General features: G+C 38.6%; 1 protein-coding gene across 7 annotated transcripts in view; it reads left to right on the forward strand.

Moving 5' to 3' along the window:
• DNM3 (dynamin 3) overlaps nucleotides 1-24,002 on the forward strand; it is a 557,387-nt gene that overhangs the window by 200,174 nt on the left and 333,211 nt on the right. For all 7 annotated transcript variants that reach the window (XM_043568980.1, XM_043568982.1, XM_043568983.1 and 4 more), the window contains exons 8-11: nucleotides 2,808-2,943; nucleotides 5,234-5,301; nucleotides 8,539-8,677; nucleotides 20,519-20,605. In XM_043568980.1, coding sequence (XP_043424915.1) covers nucleotides 2,808-2,943; nucleotides 5,234-5,301; nucleotides 8,539-8,677; nucleotides 20,519-20,605 — 430 coding nt within the window. The remainder of the gene's footprint in view (nucleotides 1-2,807; nucleotides 2,944-5,233; nucleotides 5,302-8,538; nucleotides 8,678-20,518; nucleotides 20,606-24,002) is intronic.

Consider the following 24,002-nt stretch of genomic DNA (forward strand, 5'->3'; position numbering starts at 1 on the left):
ATGAGTAAAACCAATAATGATAACTCAGCAGCGTTTTTCCTCTTAGCCCTTAGAAGTGGACAAAGGTCCTGTTGAAAATGTCATTTGTATTGTACAACTGTTTCTATTGATGTCACTCGTACTTATTATCTTTTTATTATTTTAGTCATTTCACGTGATTTATCCGTGTGCATTTTTCAGTGGAATGAGAACCAAGGCTTTAATAATAAAGTATGGACAATAAGGGCACATTTAGATTTCTTTTTCCTTTTCGGTTATGATTTTAATGTAGCTGTTTAAAAATACAAATGTGAAAACTGCCAAGTATCTTTTTACTCCTTCATGGTCTTTCCATCTTACCCTTGGATTACTAGGTTTATCCCTGAGAGGTCTCAGGTGGTGCAGCAGAGTTGTTAGAGAATTGCCAGCTCCTGTGCCTTTTATCTTTATTCTCTTTTTTGGCCCTTCCTAGCCTCACCTGCCTTTTTATTACTGTGCTGCAACTTAGGTCAGGTTCCTCTTGACCAGAAGGCTTCCTGCCCAGCTGATATTCTAGAACATCCTAAGTCCATTTACAAAGATAATGCTTGCCACCTCTTATGGCCCCCTTCTTCCTGTGCAGGCTTGATCAAGATACACCCCCCCTTCATTTGATGTTTAAAATTCATGACATAATTCCTGTCTTTGTAGAGATATTTCTAAATGCTCAAATTATTTAAGTAAGATTTTAATGCAACATTCTATGTTTCCCTATTTAAAAATATTATAGGATCATACAGAGGAAAGAGTGGATTCAACTCTTTCCTAGTTGTTTTTTTTTTTTTTTTATTCCTGGCTTTGGTTAAGCTCCTATAAAAACTCTTCAAGTTACAGAGAAAAGAAAGCTATTTCTGTGTAAGCCGTAGGTCATTATCTTAACATCCACCTGAAACTATTCTCCTTACAAATGCTGGTCTTGCCTCTGACTCCATTGGACTCAGATTACAGACTTTTCTATATCTAGATTCTTCCCTTGTAGGGAGCTAATCAGTTCCTTCCCCTCTCCCTTTCTCCTTTCATTCTCCCCTTTCTGCCTACCTCTCTTCTTGCTTTCCTCTCATCTCTTTGTGTTTCACTTGGTGTCTGGTTCTCTGATACCTACTGGAAAGACTTTTGACCTCAAGAAGAGGCTACAATAGAAAGAGGGAAACAGATCTATAAGCAACTGTGTTAAAATCTGATAAATGCCGTATTTCTGGTAAGTACAAAATGTTAAGGGAGCCCAGCTGAGGAAGCAGTTACAGGTGAGGAAGGTTGTGAGTTCACGGAGAACAAGATATTTAATGAGACACTGATGTATGGGAAGAGTTTGTCAGATGGAAGAGGAGGACCAGAGAATAGTGCGAACTCGGGTATGGTTTGTTGTAGTGGGCCAGGGGGCTGGAGTGTAGGGTATGAGGAAAGGAGTGGCCGGAGGTAAATTTTCTAAAATTTCCCAGGGTTTCAGTGCATGTGTCATGTCTATACCTTCTCAGGTGGTTAAAAATTAGCTTAACATTGGCAGTGTTGGCATATGTGTAAACATAGCTACATCAAATTATATTCTGAATTTTGTGGCCTGAATAATTTGCAATTTTAATTTATCCAGGATTTCGTTAAAAGAGAATAAAAAGTACGAGTTTTAGATGGTTTGAATTTTTTCCTATGAAATTTTAAATTTGGAAGTAGTACTAGTATATCAAAATTAGTTTCTAAATTTAGTAATCACAAATATAAGTGGTTATTTTCTCCTTATATTTCTTTGTTTTTTACCAACCACCTTAATTCATTCCTTTATTGAAGTTATTGAGTACCTCTCATATTGAGAAGGGAGAGATAAATGAAATGCATGGTCCTTGCCCTTAGGAGAGAGACTGATAAGTGAACAGTGGTGATGTTCTCTGCTAAGCACTATGCTGAAAATAAGCTGAAGAAACAGAGGAGAGGCCCTTCGTCTGATGGCAGTGAGGAGGGGTGGTGGAGAGGGAAGTTTTTCCTAAACTTCCCTCATGGAAGTTTTCCTAAACACTGATGCTTGACCTGAGTCTTGAGGGACAGAAAAATAAGCCAGGCAAGGAAGCAAGCGGCAGAGAAAATGGTATTCTGAGCAGAAAGGAAAACAGGTGTAGAAGCACAGAGACGTGGTGCATGTAGGGAGCTGCCAATTGCTTCTTTATGATTGGCTTAGAGGTGAATGCGGACTAGTAGTGAGAGATGGAGCTCCAGGGCCAGACCACGGAGAATCTTGGGTGATGACTTCAGGAGTTTTACTTTTATTATTAAAATGTGGGGAATCCTTGAAAAACAAGGCTAGAGCTAGTTGTGGAGGGGATGGTGGTCACAAATTTGCATTGTTCTGGCTTCGAGAGGTCTGTGATCCTGGGGGCGGGGAAGAGAGTAGCTCACAGGGTAATGAGGGGGCTCAGCTGGAGCAGTTAGGACATTAGATGAGTGTGATTCATTTTGATTCTTCTATGCAGTTTTATTGTTTAACTTAAATTCTTACTTTAAGTATTTTAAGTATACTTATTTAAGTATTTTTAAATACCATTTTATGATTTCAGCTAATTGGACAGAATGCATCTAATGACATAGATATTTAAGATATATATTTTAATTATACACCTCAAATAAATTTTGATAGCATGTATTTCATATAGTTACATTTTTGAGTGCAGGGATCATTCTGCCAGTAGGTGCCACTAAGAACACTAGGAAAAGGACTCTAAGGGATAACCACAGCAAATTGGAATGAGAAATGCAAAGCCTTATAACTTTAACTTGAATTTATTTCTCTTTTACAATTATAGGATGGTTCAGCAATTTGCTGTGGACTTCGAGAAGAGAATTGAAGGGTCAGGGGATCAAGTAGATACGCTGGAGCTCTCAGGAGGGGCTAAAATTAACCGTATTTTCCATGAACGCTTTCCTTTTGAGATAGTAAAGGTTTGTACCAAATATTATTTTTTTTTCCCTTTCACTTCATTTCGTTTCCATGTTCTATTCTATATAACTATTCGTAAAATGTTATGTGAGTGATATGGGACTAAGAGAGTTTTCTGAACAAAAATCTCCATACTCAGGTGATGAAATTTAGGAGAGAAGTATTTTCTTACTGATGGTTCTGATTGTATTTAATGGGATCTAGCAACATTTCAACGTATTTCAACAAGTACTGAGTTCCTATGATATTTATTTGTTGTCTAATTAATTTAAAAATATTTCTTGAGCACCTATTCTGTGCCAAAATTCTCGATGCCAGTGATCAAGACAGAGGCACTGTCTGGTGGGGAGTGGCAGAAAATTTTTACAGATAGGCAAGGTAAGAAAACATCAAGTGTTATTATGTAACATAATGTTAGAGAGAGGGGTTGAGTGAGCCACTTTTGATGGGATGTTTCAGGCAAGGTCTCTCTGAGTAGGGGACACTGAAAGCATGATCGGAATGGCATGAAGAGGTCAGCTGTAAGGATCTCGGGGAAGAGGGTCATTCAAGGCAAGCAGCCGAGGATAAGGCCCTAAAGCAAGCATTTGTACAGTGGGTAAGGAATAGATGAAGCTCGGGCAGAGCTGAGGAAGGGGAGCCGGTATGCCATGGATTTAGAGGAAGGAAGCTCCCAGTTTACATAGGGCCTTCCAGGTTGCAGTGAGGCATTTACATTTAACAGTGAGAAATTAGGGGAGAGTTTTAAGAAAAGGTGGACCCTATTTGGTTGATGATTTTGAAAGGAATGCTTTGCAGGCTGGATTGTAAAGGGGCAAGAGTTGATTCAGGGAGACAAGGTAAGTTCACCAGTACAGCCAGAGCGGGAGGAATCCACTTTCTGTGGGGCCTAACGTTTATACAGTTTTTTTTTTGGGGGGGGGATGTTGAAGAAGAAGAATACAAAATTATAAATACACAGGCACAGGGTCTTGGAAGGTGCTTATGCAAGAGACAAGCCCTGAAACTTAATCTTCTTAGCTTCATAGTCAAAATGCTTCAGAAGAGAGGGTAGAGAGAAGTGGATGGATTTGTGATTTTGGTGGTAGGGTCAGTAGGGCTTGGACTGATATGGGGGATGCAAGAAAGAAGATTCAGGATGACCCCTAAGGTTTTGGCTTGCACAACAGCAAATGTTAGTGCCCATCTGATGAGGGAAACTGAATAAAAGCTGAGTTTGTGTAGAGGTATGAACCAAGAATTTTATTTTGGATATGTTTAGTTTGGATTGCCCAATAGGCAGCTGAATAGTTTTAGAGACTATGCTCCTTGCTTCACATACAGAGGAGGGTGCTTATATCTTGGTGTGGGAGGGAAATGGGTAAATAGTTTCGTTAAAATGTGCTAAGTGAAGTGATAAACTTCAGTACAAGGTGCTATGGAAACACAGCCTACGGACCTGAATCCCTGTGTGAGTGCATGACGGAGCCTGGCTTTTGAGCTGAGTTTAGAAGGATGAGCAACTAGCGAAGCAGGAGAAGGTTCGGGGCTGGAATTGTTCCAGACAGAAGGGAGGAACGGTAAAGGCTGAGCTGTGGGCCACAGGGTGTGGGTAGGGAACTCAAGCAATTTATCGTTCTGTGGTATAAAGTGTGAGGGGGGAAATGGATAGACAGGCTGGAGAAGCCAAATCTGAGAAGTAAAAGGCTGAACCAAATGTGCTCTGATATCCCTTTTAGGTCTAAGCTCCATGACACTTTGATCCTAATTCCAAGTAAATTTAAAGTACCTAAAGCTTCTGGGAAATTTTTATGCAGCAATCTGTCCTACATTGGATTGGTAAAATATTATTAATTTCCTCTTGTAAAGAGGCCTTGAATGCAGGTGGTTAAAATGGCCAGGGAGAAAAGACAGCCATTGTTAATCTCAGCACAGCTGGACTGCTGTTGCATGTCAGGTGACACTTATTTATGCATTTGTCTGTGAATACATTTACTACATTCAGCAAAAGAATGAAGTATTGTATATTTCAAATGAATGGCCAGATTTATGTGCAGAAGGCATCTTTTATGCATAGTACTCCTATCTATAAGAGAGTTAAAATCCACTGCACTAAAACTCTCAGAAGTCTCCAATGTTCTACGTTGCCTTGAACTTTATATAAACAGATGTTTTGACCATCTGGGTTTAGGTTAGGAAAGACATAGTATACATTTATTAATAACTAATTCAAGTTATCCTCATATTTTAATATTCAACAATATTATTCAAAGGAATTAAGTGTTTTAACTGTGGCTCATTTTGCTTCTGCAGATGGAGTTCAATGAGAAAGAATTACGAAGAGAAATAAGCTATGCAATCAAAAACATACATGGTATCAGGCAAGTAATTCACATTTCCCTTGTCTTCAGTTGAAGCTACTAAGAGAAAATTAATGTTTATAAATGGCTAGTGAAGTAGGCTTTTCATCATCTGAGCAGAGTAGAATACAGAGGTGGGAGTAAGAAATAAGACACTCTAGTTTGAGTTTCGTGCTAATTTCCTGTATTGTCATACTCACAAAAGAAGACTTTTCGGTTAAAAAAGCAGAAAAGCTTTCTGCACTCACAGCATTGTGCTCTGCACAGGGATTTTACCAACGAGCAAGATCTTGTTCTCCAGAGCCTGGCATGTTGGGGAAGGAGGCCTGACATGCTCAGAAGTAATCGTTACGTACACAGACAGGACAGATACATTTCGGCTGGAGCTGTAGAGTAAGATTGGGAAAGATTCATGAAGAGTGGTGACTTTTGAGTGGAACCTTACCTGTTTAGAGAACAAGAATGATTTCAGCAGGCAACGGTGTCCTGTGTGTTTACACGTGCGTGTGTGTAAAACCTGAGAGTATGGAGATTGTCGAGGCAGGAGGATTAAAGAAAGTACTGAAAGTGGGAGGAGTATTGTGAACAGAGGCATAGAGGTGGTAAAGTGCAGTGTGGAGTTACAGAGCAGAGGGCCTGCTTTTTGACTGGAGTCAGGGATGTAGACAGGAGCATGGTGGGATCTGAGGCTGGGAGTAGAGCTTGTACCTTGTGTGGAAGTTTCCCTTGTATGCAACGGGATTATTCTCATTTAGTTTCTTTAAAGAAACTCAAAACACACATTTCTTGAGTTCATGTACAGAAGGCTAAACAAAATTTAATGGCACATATAGTAAGTGTCCTGAATTTAAGGTATTGAACTTAGGATGCCTACTTCATAGATTATCTCCTGTGAAGCAGGTGTCCCCTGTCTATTGGCAGCTATATCTCAGCTTCTGCCACAGGGTTGAGTTGAGACTATTTTGGGAACAGAGCCTGAGAGGGCAAAGCTTGACGCTGAGTGTACATGTAAAAGGAGTTATGACATTTGAATTATTTATCATTTTAAAATTCAGACATCTGCTCTAAAAGTTGCAAATAGGATAGGTAAATATGCATTCACAAAATAAAAGGGAGAAAACATTCTATAACCAAATCCAGTATTTTTCTGTTACTATCAACAGGATTTCTAAGTTCCCTATTAACTCTATTCTGTCTCGCTCAAATCTAGGATGCATTTGGTATGGAAACTATGTCTTACTCTTGAGCTGGGCAGAGCTGGTATCCGAAAATGTCAATCTGCTAGGTGCAGTGAAACCAAATCACATGTTTTGGGTCATGAAGTATTTTTATACTTACTTTACTGTAAAAGTAAGACATAGTACTTTTACTTGGCTTTTAAAACTCCTTACCAGGGGCGCCTGGGTGGCTCGGTTAAGTGTCCAGCTCTTGATTTCGGCTCAGGTCATCCATGATCTCACGGTAGTGAGACTGAGCCCTATGTTGGGCTCTGCGCTTTCAGCGTGGAGCCCACTTGGGACAGTGTCTGTCTGTCTGTCTCTCTCTTCCCCTCCCCTGTGTGCACGCATGTGCTCTGTCTCAAAATAAATAAAACAAAACAAAAACCCCCAAACTCCTTACCACATACATTTCTGTTGAATGTAACTGCAAAAGCTCAGTAATTCCGTTTTGAAAATTTCTGATTTACTTACATACCAAAAGGAGAGATTGTTATTATTCTGGAGTTAATTTGCCTATAGGATGATAAGTACACGGTGTCCTGAGAATAAGACACACCGATGGCATGATTATTTAGCCTCTTAAATACACTTCATTTGACAAGTTTTGTTTCCAGTTGATTCTGTTAGACATTTGAATAGAAGCCATCTTTGTCCACTGCAGACCTGTGGGTCCTTCTTTGTTCTGCAAGCGCCGTATGCCGATGGTGAGCAAGGGAAGAAGACAGCCCTTGTGGGGCAAACAAAGATAAATGCATTAATGCCCTGCCTACCCGTGTAGTAATGGGACTGTGTGTGCTCAGACCACTGCAGTGCCAAATGGGATGCTGGGGTTCAGAGAAGGAAGGCCTTGTCAGTGGCAGGACTGGAGAAGGCAAGCTGTAGGAAGTGGTTGCTTTTGATCTGGGCTTTGAAGCACAGGTGGGATTCGGGACAGGCTGAAATTGTGGGGAGGGTGAAATGAACATCATGGACGAAGGCAAAGACAGGAAACGTTGGTATGAATATGTTTGTGGAAAGCAAATGGTTGGGTTTGGCTGGAACGTAGGGTGCATGAAAGGGTGGAGGCAAATAACTGCAATGGAAAATCAGGGTCAGACGGGGGAAATGTTTAATATTAGACCAAACGGTGTGGATTTTATTCTATGTCCAACGTGGAGAGATTTCAAATTACTGTATAATATGATCACTATAGTTAGAAATAGAGGCGAACATAGGGTGCTAAGTAAATGGTTAGGAGGGGCAGTATAAAGCTGCTGTAAGGGGAAGTGTTAAATTTCCCAAAAGAGGTACCACAGAACTGAGTGGTCAAGGAGGAGAAGTTAATCAAAGAAGAAGTGAGAAGAGCATGACAAAAGCATTGTTAGGACACCAATTTGAATTAATTCCAGCTGAGTGAAAAGATACTTGCTATTTTGGTTATCATTTGTTATTTTTGTAAATTCATGATTTAGGCATTCTGTGTCCCAAAGTTAGTTCCACTTAACTGTCTTCCTTTTCCTCTAGCACCCCAGGACCTCAGACTGGGAACCACTGAGCTCACTATAATACAGCTCTCCTAGGAAGAATAGATTGCATAGTCAGGAACGCTACCATTTCAGCGTTCACAAAGTGAGGATTATTTTCTGCTCTCTGAAGGGCAAGAGAGGGTTGCTTTTGGAATACTTTAGGAATAGAAATGTAAATTTAGGACCATTTTTATTGTAGCAGTGCTTTTTATTGCTGTGAAACTGTGAGATGAGACAAATTACAGTCAAGTGTTAGTTAGAAGTCGTATTATTAGAGTCCATGAAAACATTTTGGAAACTGTTTTTACGTAATGCTAGTCATCTATAGATTGGGATTTATTAAGGAATTGTAGTATTGAAAATGTTATTACAAATGATACTGTCTATACAATAAATCACTATGTAACTTTCAAACTTGGGCATTACATGCTTGCTTTAGGTAGCATGCCAATTGAAGCCTTTTTCAAAAAAGTACTGACTGGATATTACGCAATTTAAAAAATCTAATGTGCTGCTTTATTCCTTACATTCAGGACGGGGTTGTTTACTCCAGACATGGCATTTGAAGCAATAGTCAAAAAACAAATTGTAAAGCTTAAAGGACCGTCCTTGAAGAGTGTAGATCTGGTAATACAAGAATTAATCAATACCGTCAAGAAGTGTACCAAAAAAGTAAGTTTGAATTATTTAACTTTCCAACAAGTAACTATTTGGTTTACCCATCTTTCCTATCCTGCTACGTGCCTCTCTTTTCCTGACCCTCACTTCGTTGTGTTTGTCCAAGAGGAAGGAATGTGAAAAGTACTGAGTGGGAATTGCTTTCATGATTGATTGGCAGAGATATTGTCTTCTATCACCCATGTCCGATAGGTTTGCCGAAGCCAGGAAGAGTATATTTAAGTCAGCTATTTTTTTCCTCGTTCTCTTAAACAGGTAAACATCACTTTAGAATAATTAGGTGAATGCTCTAATTTTTCTTACCGTGTGTAGATGGGGATAATGCCAGAGAAGGGAATTATTGACATTGTATATATCAATGAAAAAATTCTTCTAAATTGTAAATGAATACCACTTGAACCTGGACATTCTGGGAAGCAGCAATGTGGCGTAGTAGTTAAGACCTCAGGCTCTGAGGTCCAGGTGTCTAGATTCAGATCCTGGCTCTGCTATTTACTTTCTATGTGACCTTGAGTATCATACTTAATCCCTTATAGTCTTGTTAATTTATTTGTGAGATGAGGGTGATGATAATAATACTACCACCTCCATGAGAATTAAACAAGATGATGCCTCAAACCCATGGGGCACTTTGCACATTGATTAACCATAGCAAGTGCTCAGTAAATGGTGGCTAATCTATAAATGGCCATTTTAGTAGCATCTAATATTCTCTACCTTGTGATATTTATTGAATCTATGATGTAGAATGGTGAGGGAGACACTCTTCGCCAGGGGACTCCTCACTGAGGAACGTGGATGAATTGTGCTGGATTTCTTCTATTTCATGACTTTCTGCATCACATTAAAAAACAATCTTTCAATAATCTTTTACTGTTAAAAGTAGTAACAGCAATAACAAAGCCTATTTACTACCTTTACTATCTTATTCTCCTTTTCTTCATGTCCAACCTTCTTGGGGGGAAAAAAGTAGTCTATGCTTGCTATCTTTATTTTCTTATCTCCGGTTAATCCATAACCCTCTAAAATGTGGCTTCCATGCCACCACTCTATTGAGTAATTATGGCAAAGATCAACCAGAAGCCTGATTGCCAGATGTAACGCATACTCATTCCTGGTGCTGTACTCTACCCTCTTTTTGAAGCTGACACCCCATTCTCATGGGTTCTCTTCATCTTTCTCATGATCCCTCCTCCATCTCCTTCAGGAGTTTATCCACTTTTCCTGCCTCTGAACACTAGAGTCACACAGAGCTTGCTCCTGGCTTTCTTCTCTTTGCACTGTCCTTTCTCCCTGCCAGATCATATCTCCCATAGCTCATCTACCACTTAAAATGTTGATCCTCAAATCTATAGCTTCAGCTCAAGGCTCTTTACTGAAACCATCTACTCCACAGTCTGCTGCCATTACACTCTTCTTACTTATGTCCCCGCAGATATTTTTTAAACTAAATTACTCCAGAGGACTCCTAACTGGTTTTTCCACCTCCAGTCTGGGCTCCATCAAATTCATCCTCCCCACTGCTGTGAAAGTAGCCCTTCTAAAATTTATCTATTTTGCCCATTCCCTCAAAACTATGCAATGGCTTCTTATATCTTGAGAATAAAGCTCAAATCATTTATGGTTGTTTTTAGTTTCACATCTGATCTCTGAATCCTTCTTTAGCTATATCCGTTGTCACTTTGTGCTTGCTTTTGCCATTCTAAGTGATTTGCACCATTTTCACAGATTTTTCATGCCTTTACCATTTGCACACGTGATTCCCTTTGTTTTGAATGTCTCCTTTTCCTCTTGTCTTCACCTTCCATCCCCTCTTATTTTTCATGATCCAGCTCAATCATCATCCTTTTCCTAAAAAATCTTGTACGGCCTCTGTGAATCCTCCCCTGATCGCCATCCTTGCTCCCTTTTCAGTGCTTCACTTGACACCCTATGTTTACTTTTATCAGAGCATTTATGATATGGGATTGTAGCTGTTTATAATTTATTTGTTTGGGTAAATAACCTAAATAACCTATAATCTCCTCCTGTTGGTTCTAAACTCCTTTTAAAAAAGAGCTATGTCAGTGCCTGGGTGGCTCAGTTGGTTAGGTGTGCAACTCTTGGTTTCAGCTCAGGTCATGATCTCATGGTTCCTGAGTTGAAGCCCCATGTAGGACTCAACACCACTGATGTGGAGCCTGCTTGGGATAGTCATATTCTCTCTCTCTCTCTCTCTCTCTCTCTCTCTCTCTCTCTCTCTCTTTCTCTCCCCCTCCCCCACCTCCCTCCTTCCCTTTCTCTCTGCACCTCCCCTGCTCTCTCTCTCTCTCAAAATAAATAAATGTAAAAAAATAATAAAAAAAGAGCTATGTCTTATCTTCTTATTCTTGGTATCTAACATAATGACTAACCCTACAGAAGAGACACTCTATAAATACTTTATAAATTAAGAATTGAGATATTCTAGGGGCACCTGGGTGGCTCAGTCAGTAAGCAAGTTGATTTTGGCTCAGGTCATGATCTCATGGTCGTGAGATCAAGCCCTTGCATTGGGCTCTGCACTGACACTGTGGAGCCTGCTTGGGATTTTCTCTCTCTCTCTCTCTCTCTCTCTCTCTCTCTCTCTCTCTCTCTGCCCCTCTCCCAATTGCACATGTGCACTCTGTCTCTCAAAACAAATAAATAAACTTACAAAAAATTTTAGATATTCTAAAGTTATCCTGATGCTAAAGAAATCTGTACTTTGAAAGGATATTTTAGTTATGACTTCTATTTTTATTTTTTTAAACTTTTTGTGTTTATTTATTTTTGAGAGAGAGAGAGAGAGAGAGAGAGAGAGCGCGCGCACAAGCAGGGGAGGGACAAAGGGAGAGGGAGACACAGAATCTGAGGCAGCTTCCAGGCTCTGAGCTATCAGCACAGAACCTGACACAGGGTGCGAACCCACAAACCATGAGATCATGACCTGAGCTGAAGTCATCCAACTTCAGCCACCAACTGAGCCACCCAGGCACCCCTAGTCATTCCTTTTTAAATGATAAAATTTGAGCAGGTTTTCTTTTCCTTATTTCTCATTTTGATGTTCTTGACTTCTGCCCTTGTTATGTCTACTTTCAAGTTCTTTTACAAGCAAAATAATCTTGATTAAAGTTGAGGATACCTGGCTTTATTACTTGACCCCCTTGAATATGAGCCATAGATAATGTGATTATATTATTTATCATCCAACATAGGACTCTTTTGAGATTGAAAGGGGGAGCTATTAATACTTTCACTGGAATAGTAGGAGTAAAGCAAGACTTCTCCAGGCCATCTGAAAGGCATAGTTACGCTAGCTGTATTGTGAATGTATATATTCACATGTATTCTTAAAACAGTATTTTCATTTACAACGTTTCTCATGTTGAATGTCTTATGTGTAAAATACTTAATTTTTTTCTTAAGCCACATAAATAAACATCAGTGGAAAACATGGGATTTATGTGTGTTCAAGTAACACAAAGCTAGACTTCTAACCTGGGGAAATGCAGTCTTCTCGTGTATTTTCTCACTGTTGTCTCTGGGCCACTGGAGGACAAGACAAGAACATTAGAGCTTTATGAGTGTTTGGCTTCACTCCAGAGACGTGTCAATTTCAGAATTTTTCTTGTGGGTATTAGCTCTCAGCTGCTTTTCTTTACCCCCAATTCTCCAGTGCACCATTGCAGGGTCCTGAGTTTCTTTCAGGAAGCACTTGAGAGGAACATCTTGTTTTTTTAACCACAGTTTAGCAACTGTGCCATTTATTGGCCTCTTGGGAAACCACATTCTTGGATTGCCATCATACCAATTAATTGATTTTTTTTTTTTACCCTGTTCAGAAAAAGGAAAAAAAAAAAAGAAAAGCTTTGCAAGGAAATAGAAAAGATGCATTAGTTGGCTGTTAGAAATATAAGGAAAATTTTTTCATTAAAAAGTGCTATTAGAAGAAATGCTGTATTTTGTGGCATGTTAGGTGACTCAATATCTTGCTTTGAGTACACATAACTAATCAGGTGAATCTAAAGTCCTTAGCATGGCTTTCAAGGCCTACATGATCTTACTCCTTTTCACCTCTAAGCTCCTCCCACTTTCCCCTCCCTTGGTCCATTCCAGCTACACTGGTCTCCTCGTTTCTTCAACATGTCAAGGGGATATGATGGCAGGGCCTTTGTACTTCTCATTCTCAGTGTTGGAAATGCTCTGCCTCAAGATACTTGTGCAGATTACCCCCGGCTTCCTTTCAAGTCTCTCCTCAAATGCCATTTAATCAGTCTTTCTCAGATTCTCCTATCTACAGTTGTACATGCCTTCCTTCAAAACGGAGACATACACACACATACACGTAAGTCTTCATCTACATACCAAACTTCATTTTTCTTTGTGGCACGTATGACCACGTGAATTATACTATGTATATCTTTTGTTTTTCTTGTTGGACAATAAAGGGACTTTGAGAATATAAGCTCCATGGGAGTAGGGATTTGGTTTATTCAGCACTCTATTCACAATCTTAAAACAGCCAGATTTTCAATAATAATCATTGAATGAATAATTGAAAGAATAAGTGAATCATGTCTTATTGATGTGGCAGATAATGATGAGTTTGACTGAAGTAGCCACTTGATTACCTTCCATGAAAGTCTATAGGTTGAAGGAGGATAGCTGCAAAGTATCGTGCTCAGATAGGGCTCTTTTAGGTCTGGATAGATCTGCTGTGGTTTTCTATGAACAAAAAGACTCACTTTTCACCTTCTCTGCCAGTTGGCTGTCAGTCTAACAAACTGCTATGTTCTGTATATAATAGATGCCTCACATAACTCATGTTTCAAATCAGGCTGATTATTAAAGTTTGAACCTCTCATTGGGTATTGTAGAGAATTCAGGCCTGGGACTTGGCTTTTAAAGAATAGGAATTTCACCTTTTTGTTATTGTTACTTGTTTTTAACCCCACCCCCACCTATTTTATTGAGGCATAATGGACATATTTTGTTAGTTCCCAGTATATAACATAATGATTCAATATTGTATACACTGTGAAATGATCACCACATTGGGTCTAGTCAACAGCCATCACCACACATAGTATTAAAAAGTTTTTTCTTGTGATGAGAACTTTTTAAAGATCTATTCTCTTAGCAATTTGCGAATATGCATACAGTATTATTAACTATAGTCACCATGCTGTACATTACATCCCCAGGATTTATTTTTTAACGATAAGTTTGTACCTTTTGAACACTGTCACCCATTTTGCCCGCTCCTTGCTCCTGGCAACCACCAATCTGTTCTCAGTATCTATGAGCTTGGTTGTTGTTGTTACTGCTTTTTAGATTCTACAAGATTCCATGAGTGTGATCATGCAGATTCTGTATGACTTATTTTGCTTAGCTCCTGCCCTCAAGGTCCATCTAACTTGTCACAAATGATAGGATTTCCCTCTTTTTAATGGCTGAATAATATTCCAGGAATTTCACCTTTTCATCTCATAATTCACTAAAGAATTTATGATCTTTGTAATTCTTAATTTATAATTTGCCCTGGCTTCTGCTTTTCCCCTTGATTTTTCTGTTTTTCTTTTTTCTTTTTACTTTAGAGAGAGAGAGAGAAAGAGCACGAGTGGGGGAGAAGGGCAGAGGGAGAGAGAGAGAGAATCTTAAGTGGGCTCCATGTTCAGCACAGAGCGTGACCTGGGGCTCGATCCCATGACCCAGGATCATGACCTGAGCCAAAATCAAGAGTCAGATGCTCAAATGAGTGAGCCACCCAGGCACCCTGATTTTTCTTTTTAAGCTGTTCATTAATACGTCTACCAGAGATAAACTTGGAAAGAAAGGAAATCTGATTATTATCTTCAGGTGTTGTTTGGGGACAGTGTCAGCCCCACCCTGGGCTCCTGTTGGGGTGTGCTCTCAATTACTTCGTGAGGCTCTCTCTTCTGATTATCTTTCAGCCTTATTTCACTCAAGGTTGGACTTTTGTTTTTATTCTTCAGCATTTGCTAACATTGAAGTTCTCATTTCTCTGCTTAGATGAAATGTTATGGTGAGAACATACCAGTATAACTTACATATTCTTCTATCACATATGCACCAATTGTAGAAAGTATCTGAGGTGTAGAGATTTGGGATTTGCCCACTTGGAGAAGGAGGGCCCGCAGCATTTCTTTTTCTCTGACCACTTTACCCAAGGCCACCTCAATGGGACCTGGCTCCCTTCCCCTTCTAACAACTTTACTTAGGTCTTCTAAGACTTCCCATGTGCCACTTCTAAAATACAGAACACTTGATAAAAAAAATTTTCCCATTTACACTTGTGCAATCTCTTGACCTCTGTACTAGAATTGTTTCTCACCTTTGCAGATGTTACTGCTTCTGTTTTACCTTTTGTCATAATAAATGTCTTATTTCATAATAATAAATAAATATTTTCTCCTTTCCTGAATGAATCCAGTGTTATGCTATAAACAAATAAAGGATTTCTAGGGACTTGGGGGCAGGTTTTAATTCACAGAAATGGAATAAAATTATTATATGCTTTCATAAGCAGTAAAATCATTACTGTTACTCAGTGGCCAACATTGGAAGGTTTATAGCTTTTGTATCAAAACAGAGTCCATACCTTTAGGTTAGCCAAACCAATCAACTCAAGTCATGTGCATTAAAAAAAAATTGATCTGGTCTTTAGTTTATTTTCTCCATTTGTGTTTGGTATGGAACTATGAACAGATGGTTACCTAATAACCTGAGTCTTTGCTTAAGGCAGCAAACTAGTTACTCTTGACGGTGTAGAAATCTTGCCTCATCCTGTGTCTGTTCCAAGAGAAACCTAATAGCATGGCTCTCATGGTCTGATTAATCAATTGTTAGTAAATTTTATAAGTGTGTAACTTTTATTGCATAGAAAGGCCATTCAAGTAATATTTTTTCCTTTAGGGGAAAAATGTGGTCCATGCTTAAAAGCAAATTTTATATTGAAATGCCACCAAAATAATTAAATGCTGCCATAAGTAACACTTAAAATATTGAATTTTATTAAAACATGTTTTGTATTAAAAAATATATGATATTTTCTCTCAGACTATAACTAAAATTTTCTCTCAGAATTACTTCATATATACTGCATTGTTTCCACATTGGATATTCCTTATTACTTAAGATTATTCAGTGTAATTTTAACAATAAGCTGTTTAGGGGCACCTGGGTGACTCAGTGGGTTGAGCGTCCAACGTCGGCTCAGGTCATGATCTCGCAGTGTGTGGGTTTGAGCTCCATGTTGAGCTCTGTGCTGACAGCTCGGAGCCTGGAGCCTGCTTCAGATCCTATGTCTCCCTCTCTGTCTGCCCCTCCCCTGTTCAAACTGTCTCTTTCTCTCTCTCTCTCTCTCTCAAAAATAAATAGATTTAAAAATAACAAAACAGTAAGCTGTTTAGAAATAATTTGTCATTTGATTAATGTCCTGCTCTGTCTGGAAGTTTCATTGTTTTGATTTTAAGCATCAGATCCTCTGAGGTCTTCTCTGAGCAGGTTTAGCCATTTATTTTTCATGTGTTTTCTCTTGATTTTTATAAAATATTTCTCTCTGGTGTGACAATATATCTTTATAGTCAACCTGCCACTCAAGACTGTTTTTTAACATCAGGTAGTTTGACAAAAACTGAGTGTCGAGCTGGCTTATGGCAGTTGCCCAATGAATCTTTGTTAAATGAATGACTGATGTGAAATACAGGAATATAAAATTAATATAATCAATAGTAAAGCTTTAATTCCTTGATTCTGTATTAATCAATTTCTATAATATTTAAGTAGTTAATAGGGGAGTAAATGCATAAAAATGGTATCCTCTAAATCAATATTATTTTGGCATACATAATTACAACTTTGATTTGACAAAGTAAATATAGTCTTATAAATGCAAGCTTTCAATTTGGCATTCAGAGCAAAAGAGATAGGAAATTATAATGGTTAATATGGTTGAGGAAACATTGTGCCTTAAATAGGAGACCTAGAAGAGAGGTGAGGAACTGAACTGGGCAATCAGAGTGAAGTATTTTTTAAAACAAAGAAAAGGGTTATGCAAACTGAGCAGGAACTGCCATTGAATGAGCTAACGAAATGAGTGGCAGAAAGCCTGATCAGAAATCAGAAATGATTCAGAATATGAGTGGGACTTTTTTTTTTTTAACTTCTTCCTCTATATATTATGAGAAGAATTGGGACTGGAGTATTATATTTGAGAGCCAGCACTTCAAGCCAACATTTTGATTTTTATACTCCTACAGTCTTTCCAGATCAACCAGCTAGATAGAAACCATACCAGCTTCATTACTGCCTTCCAGCCATGTCTAGGTCCTGCACTGCTTAGTGTCTCCTTCAATATTTCTCCTCCTCTGCCTCCATGGGGGCGGTTCTTACAGTGTGTTCTCTTTCCCTTTTCTTCCACTTAGAAATTAGGCTCATTTACTTCCAGTTGTCTCAGTTGTAGGTACCAAATTATGGCTCTGGTGGGCTCCTTTCCTGGTGAAGTTAAGCCCATGGGTAGTAAGTTTGGAAAGATCAGGAGATACACATAAAAAATCAATCCTCCCCACAAGGCCAGCAGTGGGAGGGTTCTTAGATGTTTCTGCTTCTTGGAGTACTCTTGTCATTTTGGCCTTTCTCAAGACTTTAATGATGGCTGCATACTAGCTTGGGAACCTTCAGCTATCAAGTATTTTGTTTCTGAAAAAAAATATTTATAGTGCCATTCCTTGGTGTTTTAAAAATAACCTTCTGCTGTCATCCATTTTCTAAATGCTGTTAGAGGCTTGACTTTCCTTCTCAGTAGACCACTATTCCTTGTGTTGTCACTTTTCTGCAGGAGGACAATTCTATATTTGTGCAGCTGTTGTCAAAAAGCAAAGGTGTGCCGTTAGCTTGGGATGCTCTGAGTGCAGAGGAGAAACAGTTGCTCTGGTGGCCTAGGACAGGCTAGTGGTGACTGTCACATATACCACCCGGGTTTGCACTAGTGAAGAAGAACGACTGGTGTTGATCAGCTATCTCTTCTCTGCTTAAAACTTTTTACAGGATTCACAAAAAATAACTTACAATATTCTGAGTATAAAAGGGCTGCTGGGATAATAGACTTTTCCTGGGGAATGTCTCCAAAACTTGAAGTGGAAGTTTCATTTGTGCCTTCAATTATTCATGAAATAATCCCCCAAATGAGCCATACATCTCAGGATTCAGCTAAGGATTTCAAAAAGGGAGTAATGGTTTGGTGATCTCCTGAAGAGACACTGGGCTGTGAATTTTGAAAGTAACGAGGCAGCCAGGTCTCTATGCTTTTATTATGATGCTATGCTCTATGGTCACTGTAGAAAAATTTGGAGAAGGTAGAGATGTAGATAGAAAAAAATGGAAATTATGCATAACCCATGATTCCAAGAGATTATTCCTATTAACATTTTGTAGTATTTCTATAGACCTTTTTCTGTGTGTGGACAGTAGACTTGCAGCCTTAGAGGTTGAATATTTATGTATGATTTGTGATTATGATGGTTCCATGAAGAATTACAGTTTGTTGTTTAGCTAAGACACTAATGTGCATCATGCATACTATAAAGTTGCTGTGTACAGTGACCTTGTTTGACCATGGGGCAGCTATATTTCAGGGAGGTTTAGTTCCAACTGCTTAAAAATTAGGAGACATGTTAGGTGCTACAATATTACCCAAGAATTTTGAGATTTGTAAGATCTTGGATTGTATCCTTGAAGGATATCAAGGGTATATGGTGGCCTATGACTACGTGTATATGTGTGTATGCTTATGTGTAATCACATTTATATATATGTGGTCTGATTTTCTTCACTTACTGTCATAAACACTTTACCATGTTTTTAGATATTATTTAGAAATTAGATAGAATGAAAAAATTAGGTAATGGATATTATTTGAACAGGTAATTATATCCCATTAGTGGATCTACCTTAACTTATTTAATATCATTACATATTTAGGTGGTTTAAATAGTTTTATTTGTTTATCTTATTGTTGCTATCCCAAGCAATGCTGTGATGAATGTCCTTATTATTTTATCTCAGAATCCTGTGAAATAATTAGGTTGACAGATAAACAGAGGGTTTTAAGATTTTTTTTGATATATATTGCCAAATTGCTTTCCAGAAAGATTATTCTCATTGTCGCTTTTTCAGCAAGTTTAAACTGCTAGTTTCAGTATACCTTCATCTAGATTAAGTCTCATAAAAATAATTAGAACCATTTGACAACATGAGAGTTATTATCTTTCTTTGCATTACTTGGATCATTTATGCAGTTTAATATTTTTCTTTTGCTATTGATCATTAAATTTCTTTTTTAATAAAATCATGTCCTTTGCCTATTTTGTGGGATATTATTATTATTTTCAGATGCTCTAAATGATCATTGAATTAGCATTTGCCTGTCATAAGCCATGAATTTGCACACTTTTCTCCATTCTATTTCTGCTATCCCAGTACACGTCACCAGCATTTCTCATCTGAATTGCTTCAGGAGACAAAATTCATTGCAGGTCTGCAAGGATCCTTCTGATCTGACCTCTGTTTACCTTTCTACTTTCACCATAAGACCATCCTCCTCACTCTCTGCTCTGATCTTTCTTTACTTCTTTTACCATTCATTGTCCCTGTCCCGCATTGCCTTCTCACTGTTCTGGGGCGTGGAAAGCTTCATTTCCCCCACAACTGTTCTACACAACTTTACCCAAGTCCTTCTGGATTAGGCCTCCTTGAATATTCTCGTAGAATCCCATTCTTCTTCTTTCTTACATTGAAAACAACTGTGATTAATTCATTCCTTTTTGCAAATTAAATTTTTGACAATTACCTGCATAATTTAGATGGGATAAGTGATTGAAATGTGTTGTTTCTATAGTTTTGACAAAAAGTATGTACATGCAAACATATCTGTTAGGGAAGAATTAAAAAAAATTATGTCAGGGTGCCTGGTGACTCAATCAGTTGAGTGTCCAACTCTTGATTTCAGCTCAGGTCATGATCTCACAGTTGGTGAGATCAAGCCCCCTGTCATCGGACTCTGCTCTGAAAGCGTGCAGGCTGCTTGGGATTCTCTCTCTCCCTCTCTCTCTGCCCCTTCCCACTCAAGTGCACATGCACATGTATTCTCTCTCTCTCTCTCTCTCTCTCAGGATAAATAAATTAAAACTTCAAAAAATTGACCTCTGTGGTTCATGGAATAAATCATTCTCAAAGAGTAGTGGACAGGACAATGGGCTCTGGAGTCCCAAGGGCTTGGGTTGGAATTCTAGGCCCACCAATTCTGAGCTGTTTACTCTTGGGCAAGTTGCTTAACTTCTCTATGCTTCATTTTCATCCTCTATATAATGGAATTAATAATAAAATCTATCTTTTATGATTGTTGTGGATTTTGAATGAGATAACTCATGAGGTGTTAAGCACACAGCCTAGAACATGGTAAGTACTCTCTAAATGTGAGTCATTGTTCTCCTTTTCATCCTCATTTCTATCTTCTTTATCTTTGAACTTTATTAAGTGCCAACTCTGTAGAGCATAGTACTAGATGGTATTTGGATTTCTGTTTTTGTTTTTGCAGGGAATTTCTCTACTGGTTTTGAAGTGTTTCCTATCAGATAATGTAGTTATTTTGATTATTGTTTGTGGAGCCCTTTCTGTCACTCTGCCATTCTTCTTTAGGATATTTTACTTTCGCTTCTAGATTTGCAATATGTACCTTCTATAAGATAACATATCTTTGCTTCTTTTTTTGCAGTAGAACTTTTTGTGTATTAACTCAGATGTTTCTCTTAACAGCTGGCAAACTTCCCCAGACTCTGCGAGGAAACAGAAAGGATTGTTGCCAACCATATTCGCGAGCGAGAAGGGAAGACAAAGGACCAGGTGAGGGGAGGCTTCCTTGTTGGGCAGGGTCTTTGTCAGAAGTGGAAGTTCTCCAAGGCTGTCTGGTGGTCTCCAACAGTTGGCCTTTCTCTGAATGGCAAGAAAGAACACAACCACATATGTTTATTTTTACTTATTTATGAATTTTATACATGTGTTGCTATACTAACATCTTGTGTATGTTGAGAATATAAACGAGTGTAAAAGCTTTGAAGGATGACGTTTAGAAAACAGTAATAGGAATTACTTTTACTCTCGGTGCCCCATGGATTGTCATGTGCACCCCTGGCATGTATACACTCCACTCTGAAAGCCAATAATCCAGAAACATTCCACATGTTTTCTTTAAGCAGAGGTTCTTAGCTTTTAATGGGCCGACAGATGGGTATCAGGATATTCATAAATTCCTAAAATGTCATGAAGAATGTCAGTTTTTTCCCCCTAGGTGAATGGAGAAAGCTATTCATCAACTTATCCATGGAACCTGTGATTAGATACTTAAGTATCTAACTGTTTAAACAGTTTATTTGTCTTATTGTTGCTATCCCAAGCAATTCTGTGATGAATGTCTTTATTATTTAATCTCAGAATCCTGTGAAATAATTAGGTTGACAGATATACAGAGGGTTTTAAGATTTTTTTTGATACATATTGCCAGATTGCTTTCCAGAAAGATTATTCTCATTGTCACTTCTTCAACAAGTTTAAACTGTGCTAGTTTCAGTATACCTTCATCTACATTCATTTTCATAAAAATAATTAGAGAAAAAAATGTTTAAGAACAGTTCTTTTAGGGCACCTGGGCGGCTCAGTCAGTTAAGCATCTGACTTCGGCTCAGGTCATGACATGGGTTTGAGCCCCACGTTGGGCTCTGTGCTGACAGCTCAGAGCCTGGAGCCTGCCTCCGATTCTGTCTCCCTCTGTCTGTCTCTCTCTCTCTGCCCCTCTCCCGCTCTCACTGTGTGTGTGTCTCTCTCTCTCTCAAAAATAAATAAACATTGAAAAAAAACAGCTCTTTTAAACATTTCTATTTAGTGAATATATATACATACATATATATATATGGTATATATATATATGGTGTGTATATATATATATATATATATATATATATATATATATATGGCTTGTAAGGAGTGACCTTAAAATTATCTTCTAATCCTATTTAGCTCTTTTAATTCAAAAGGTTATCTTATGCGAAGGTAATTCATTAGAAAAAGCTAAGGACTGTGTGTAAATAGTAAAAGCTTCTTAAATTTAGGTGGATTTTATTCTTAGTTATTTACAAAAATGTTATAATGGGAAGCATGAAGGTTTTCAAATGCTCTTCAATTCCAGGACACAGCTGTGACAGCATGTAGAGGACACTGGACTCAGGCCATGTGTTCTCTACAAAATAACAGCATGTTCTTGTGGAAATCACTTCTTAGGACTGTTGTCTTCTCATGTACAGCTTTGGGATGTTGGTCTATGTCATCTCAGAAGTCTCTCTAAGTTAGAATTCCAAGATTTTGTGCCTCTTAGAATTCCAAGATTTTGGAAAGGCGGAGAGGGAAAGCCAGGGAAAAAGGAGAAGGCAAAATAGAAGAGAGAGAGAAACCACAGGGAGAGAGACACAGGCAAACTGCCACAGAGGGTGCGTGTAGGGGTGGGGTGGGGTGGAGTGGGGTGGGGTGGGGAGGGTGGAAGGAGAAAGTGAAGAGACGGGATGGAGGCCCAGTAGGTTGGGATATTTGTGACTCAGTAAAACTTGACTATCAGCTTGAGCTGTGGGATTCATCGCTACTACTTTTTATCGTTGTGCTTTGAAAGTTAATTAACCATTATTCATAGTTTTCACTTGCTTTCCAGCTTCCACACCCTTGGATAGCTACAGTAGCCAAAAAGAGGAGAAAATAGGCTTTCTGACTTAGTGGAGATAAACAAATCAATGTTAACTCATGAGCCAGTGAAATCAAGCCTGGGGCCAGATATAAAATCCTGACACCAGAAGTTCCCCCACACATCTAATGTCATGGCTGCAGTTGGACCAAGAAAACTGAAGTTCTAGTATCAACTGTACTCCTGACCTTAAGTCAATAAGATAACAATTTTAATTTAGTGTCCAAATTTTATAAAATTCAAAGGATAATATTATCCTACTTAACTCTTAGGGATCCTATGTAAAAACAATATTGAAGTAGTACAATTATTATCTTAATTACCTTTGTTTTCCTATCTAAGCAGTTGTTAGCTTCATGTTTCCTGTTTCAGAGTTTTGCTTTACTGAAACAATGTAATCAAACTTAGCACTGTTGTTAAGATTGTGGGCTTCAGGTTCAGACTGCCTGAGTCCGAATTCCACCTCTGCCATTATTTTCTGTGCAAATAATAAGGTGCTTGACATCGTATACTTCAGTTTCCTCATCTTAAAGTGAGATAATAATGGTAGTTAACTCATAGGAATTTTATGAGGATGAAATTAAGCATCCAAATGCAGTTCTGAGTTCTTCATTAATTTTAGTTGTTTTCATTGTTTTTCCTACAGAGCTGTGGTACCTAGTATCTGTGAGAAAGAATTGCGTTTTTCTGATTTTAAGAGAAATTGTCTTTCACCTGCAACTCTGATGTAGTGATCACTTCATTCCCCAAGTGGGAGATAAGGGATGGAGCAGGTGTCTCTACTAAGTGGCCACCTCAGGTGTCCTAGTCTGACAGTTCATCAGCCAACCACTTGAAGAAGCTGGTGCTTGGCACCTATAGTACGACCTGTGCGGTGAAAACATTCATGTTCTTGGACATGTGAAGGTAGCAGTTTGCATAGATCTCAGGTTTGAGTTCCGAACTCCGTGCTGCTTTGGGTTGTATGATGCTTCCAAAGTAGCTGGCCAGAGAGTGACCCATTTTCCCAGGCCTTTGTACCAGAAATGCTTTGAGGTGTTCTTGTAGTTATTTTTTAGTTAAAAATTTTTTTTAAATTTTAATTTTTTTTTTATTCTTATAGAGAGAGAGAGGGAGGGAGGTGGAAGAGGGGCAGAGAGAGAGGGAGACACAGAATCCAAAACAGGCTCCAGGCTCTGAGCTGTCAGCACAGAGCCCAGTGCAGGGCTCAAACCCACAAGCGGTTGAGATCATGACCTGAGTCAAAGTCAGTTGCTAAACTGACTGAGCCACCCAGGAGCCCCAGGTTTTAAAAGTTTTTAAGAAATTATTACTGACCTCTGCTCTGGAAGCCTTGTGGGGGGGAATTCTTCAATATTAACCATATAGACAACCATAAATCTGTGAGCTTTTTTCTAAGACATAGGTTTTTTAAAATGTGTGCCTGCTATCATTCCAGGTGCTTCCACACATGTAATTGCATGTTAAAGGGACTGACTTTGTGGGTGATTATTGCTAGCAGGGGTAGCTTTACTT

This window comes from Prionailurus bengalensis, chromosome E4, assembly GCF_016509475.1.
Source record: "Prionailurus bengalensis isolate Pbe53 chromosome E4, Fcat_Pben_1.1_paternal_pri, whole genome shotgun sequence".
In the NCBI taxonomy this organism is placed as follows: domain Eukaryota; kingdom Metazoa; phylum Chordata; class Mammalia; order Carnivora; family Felidae; genus Prionailurus; species Prionailurus bengalensis.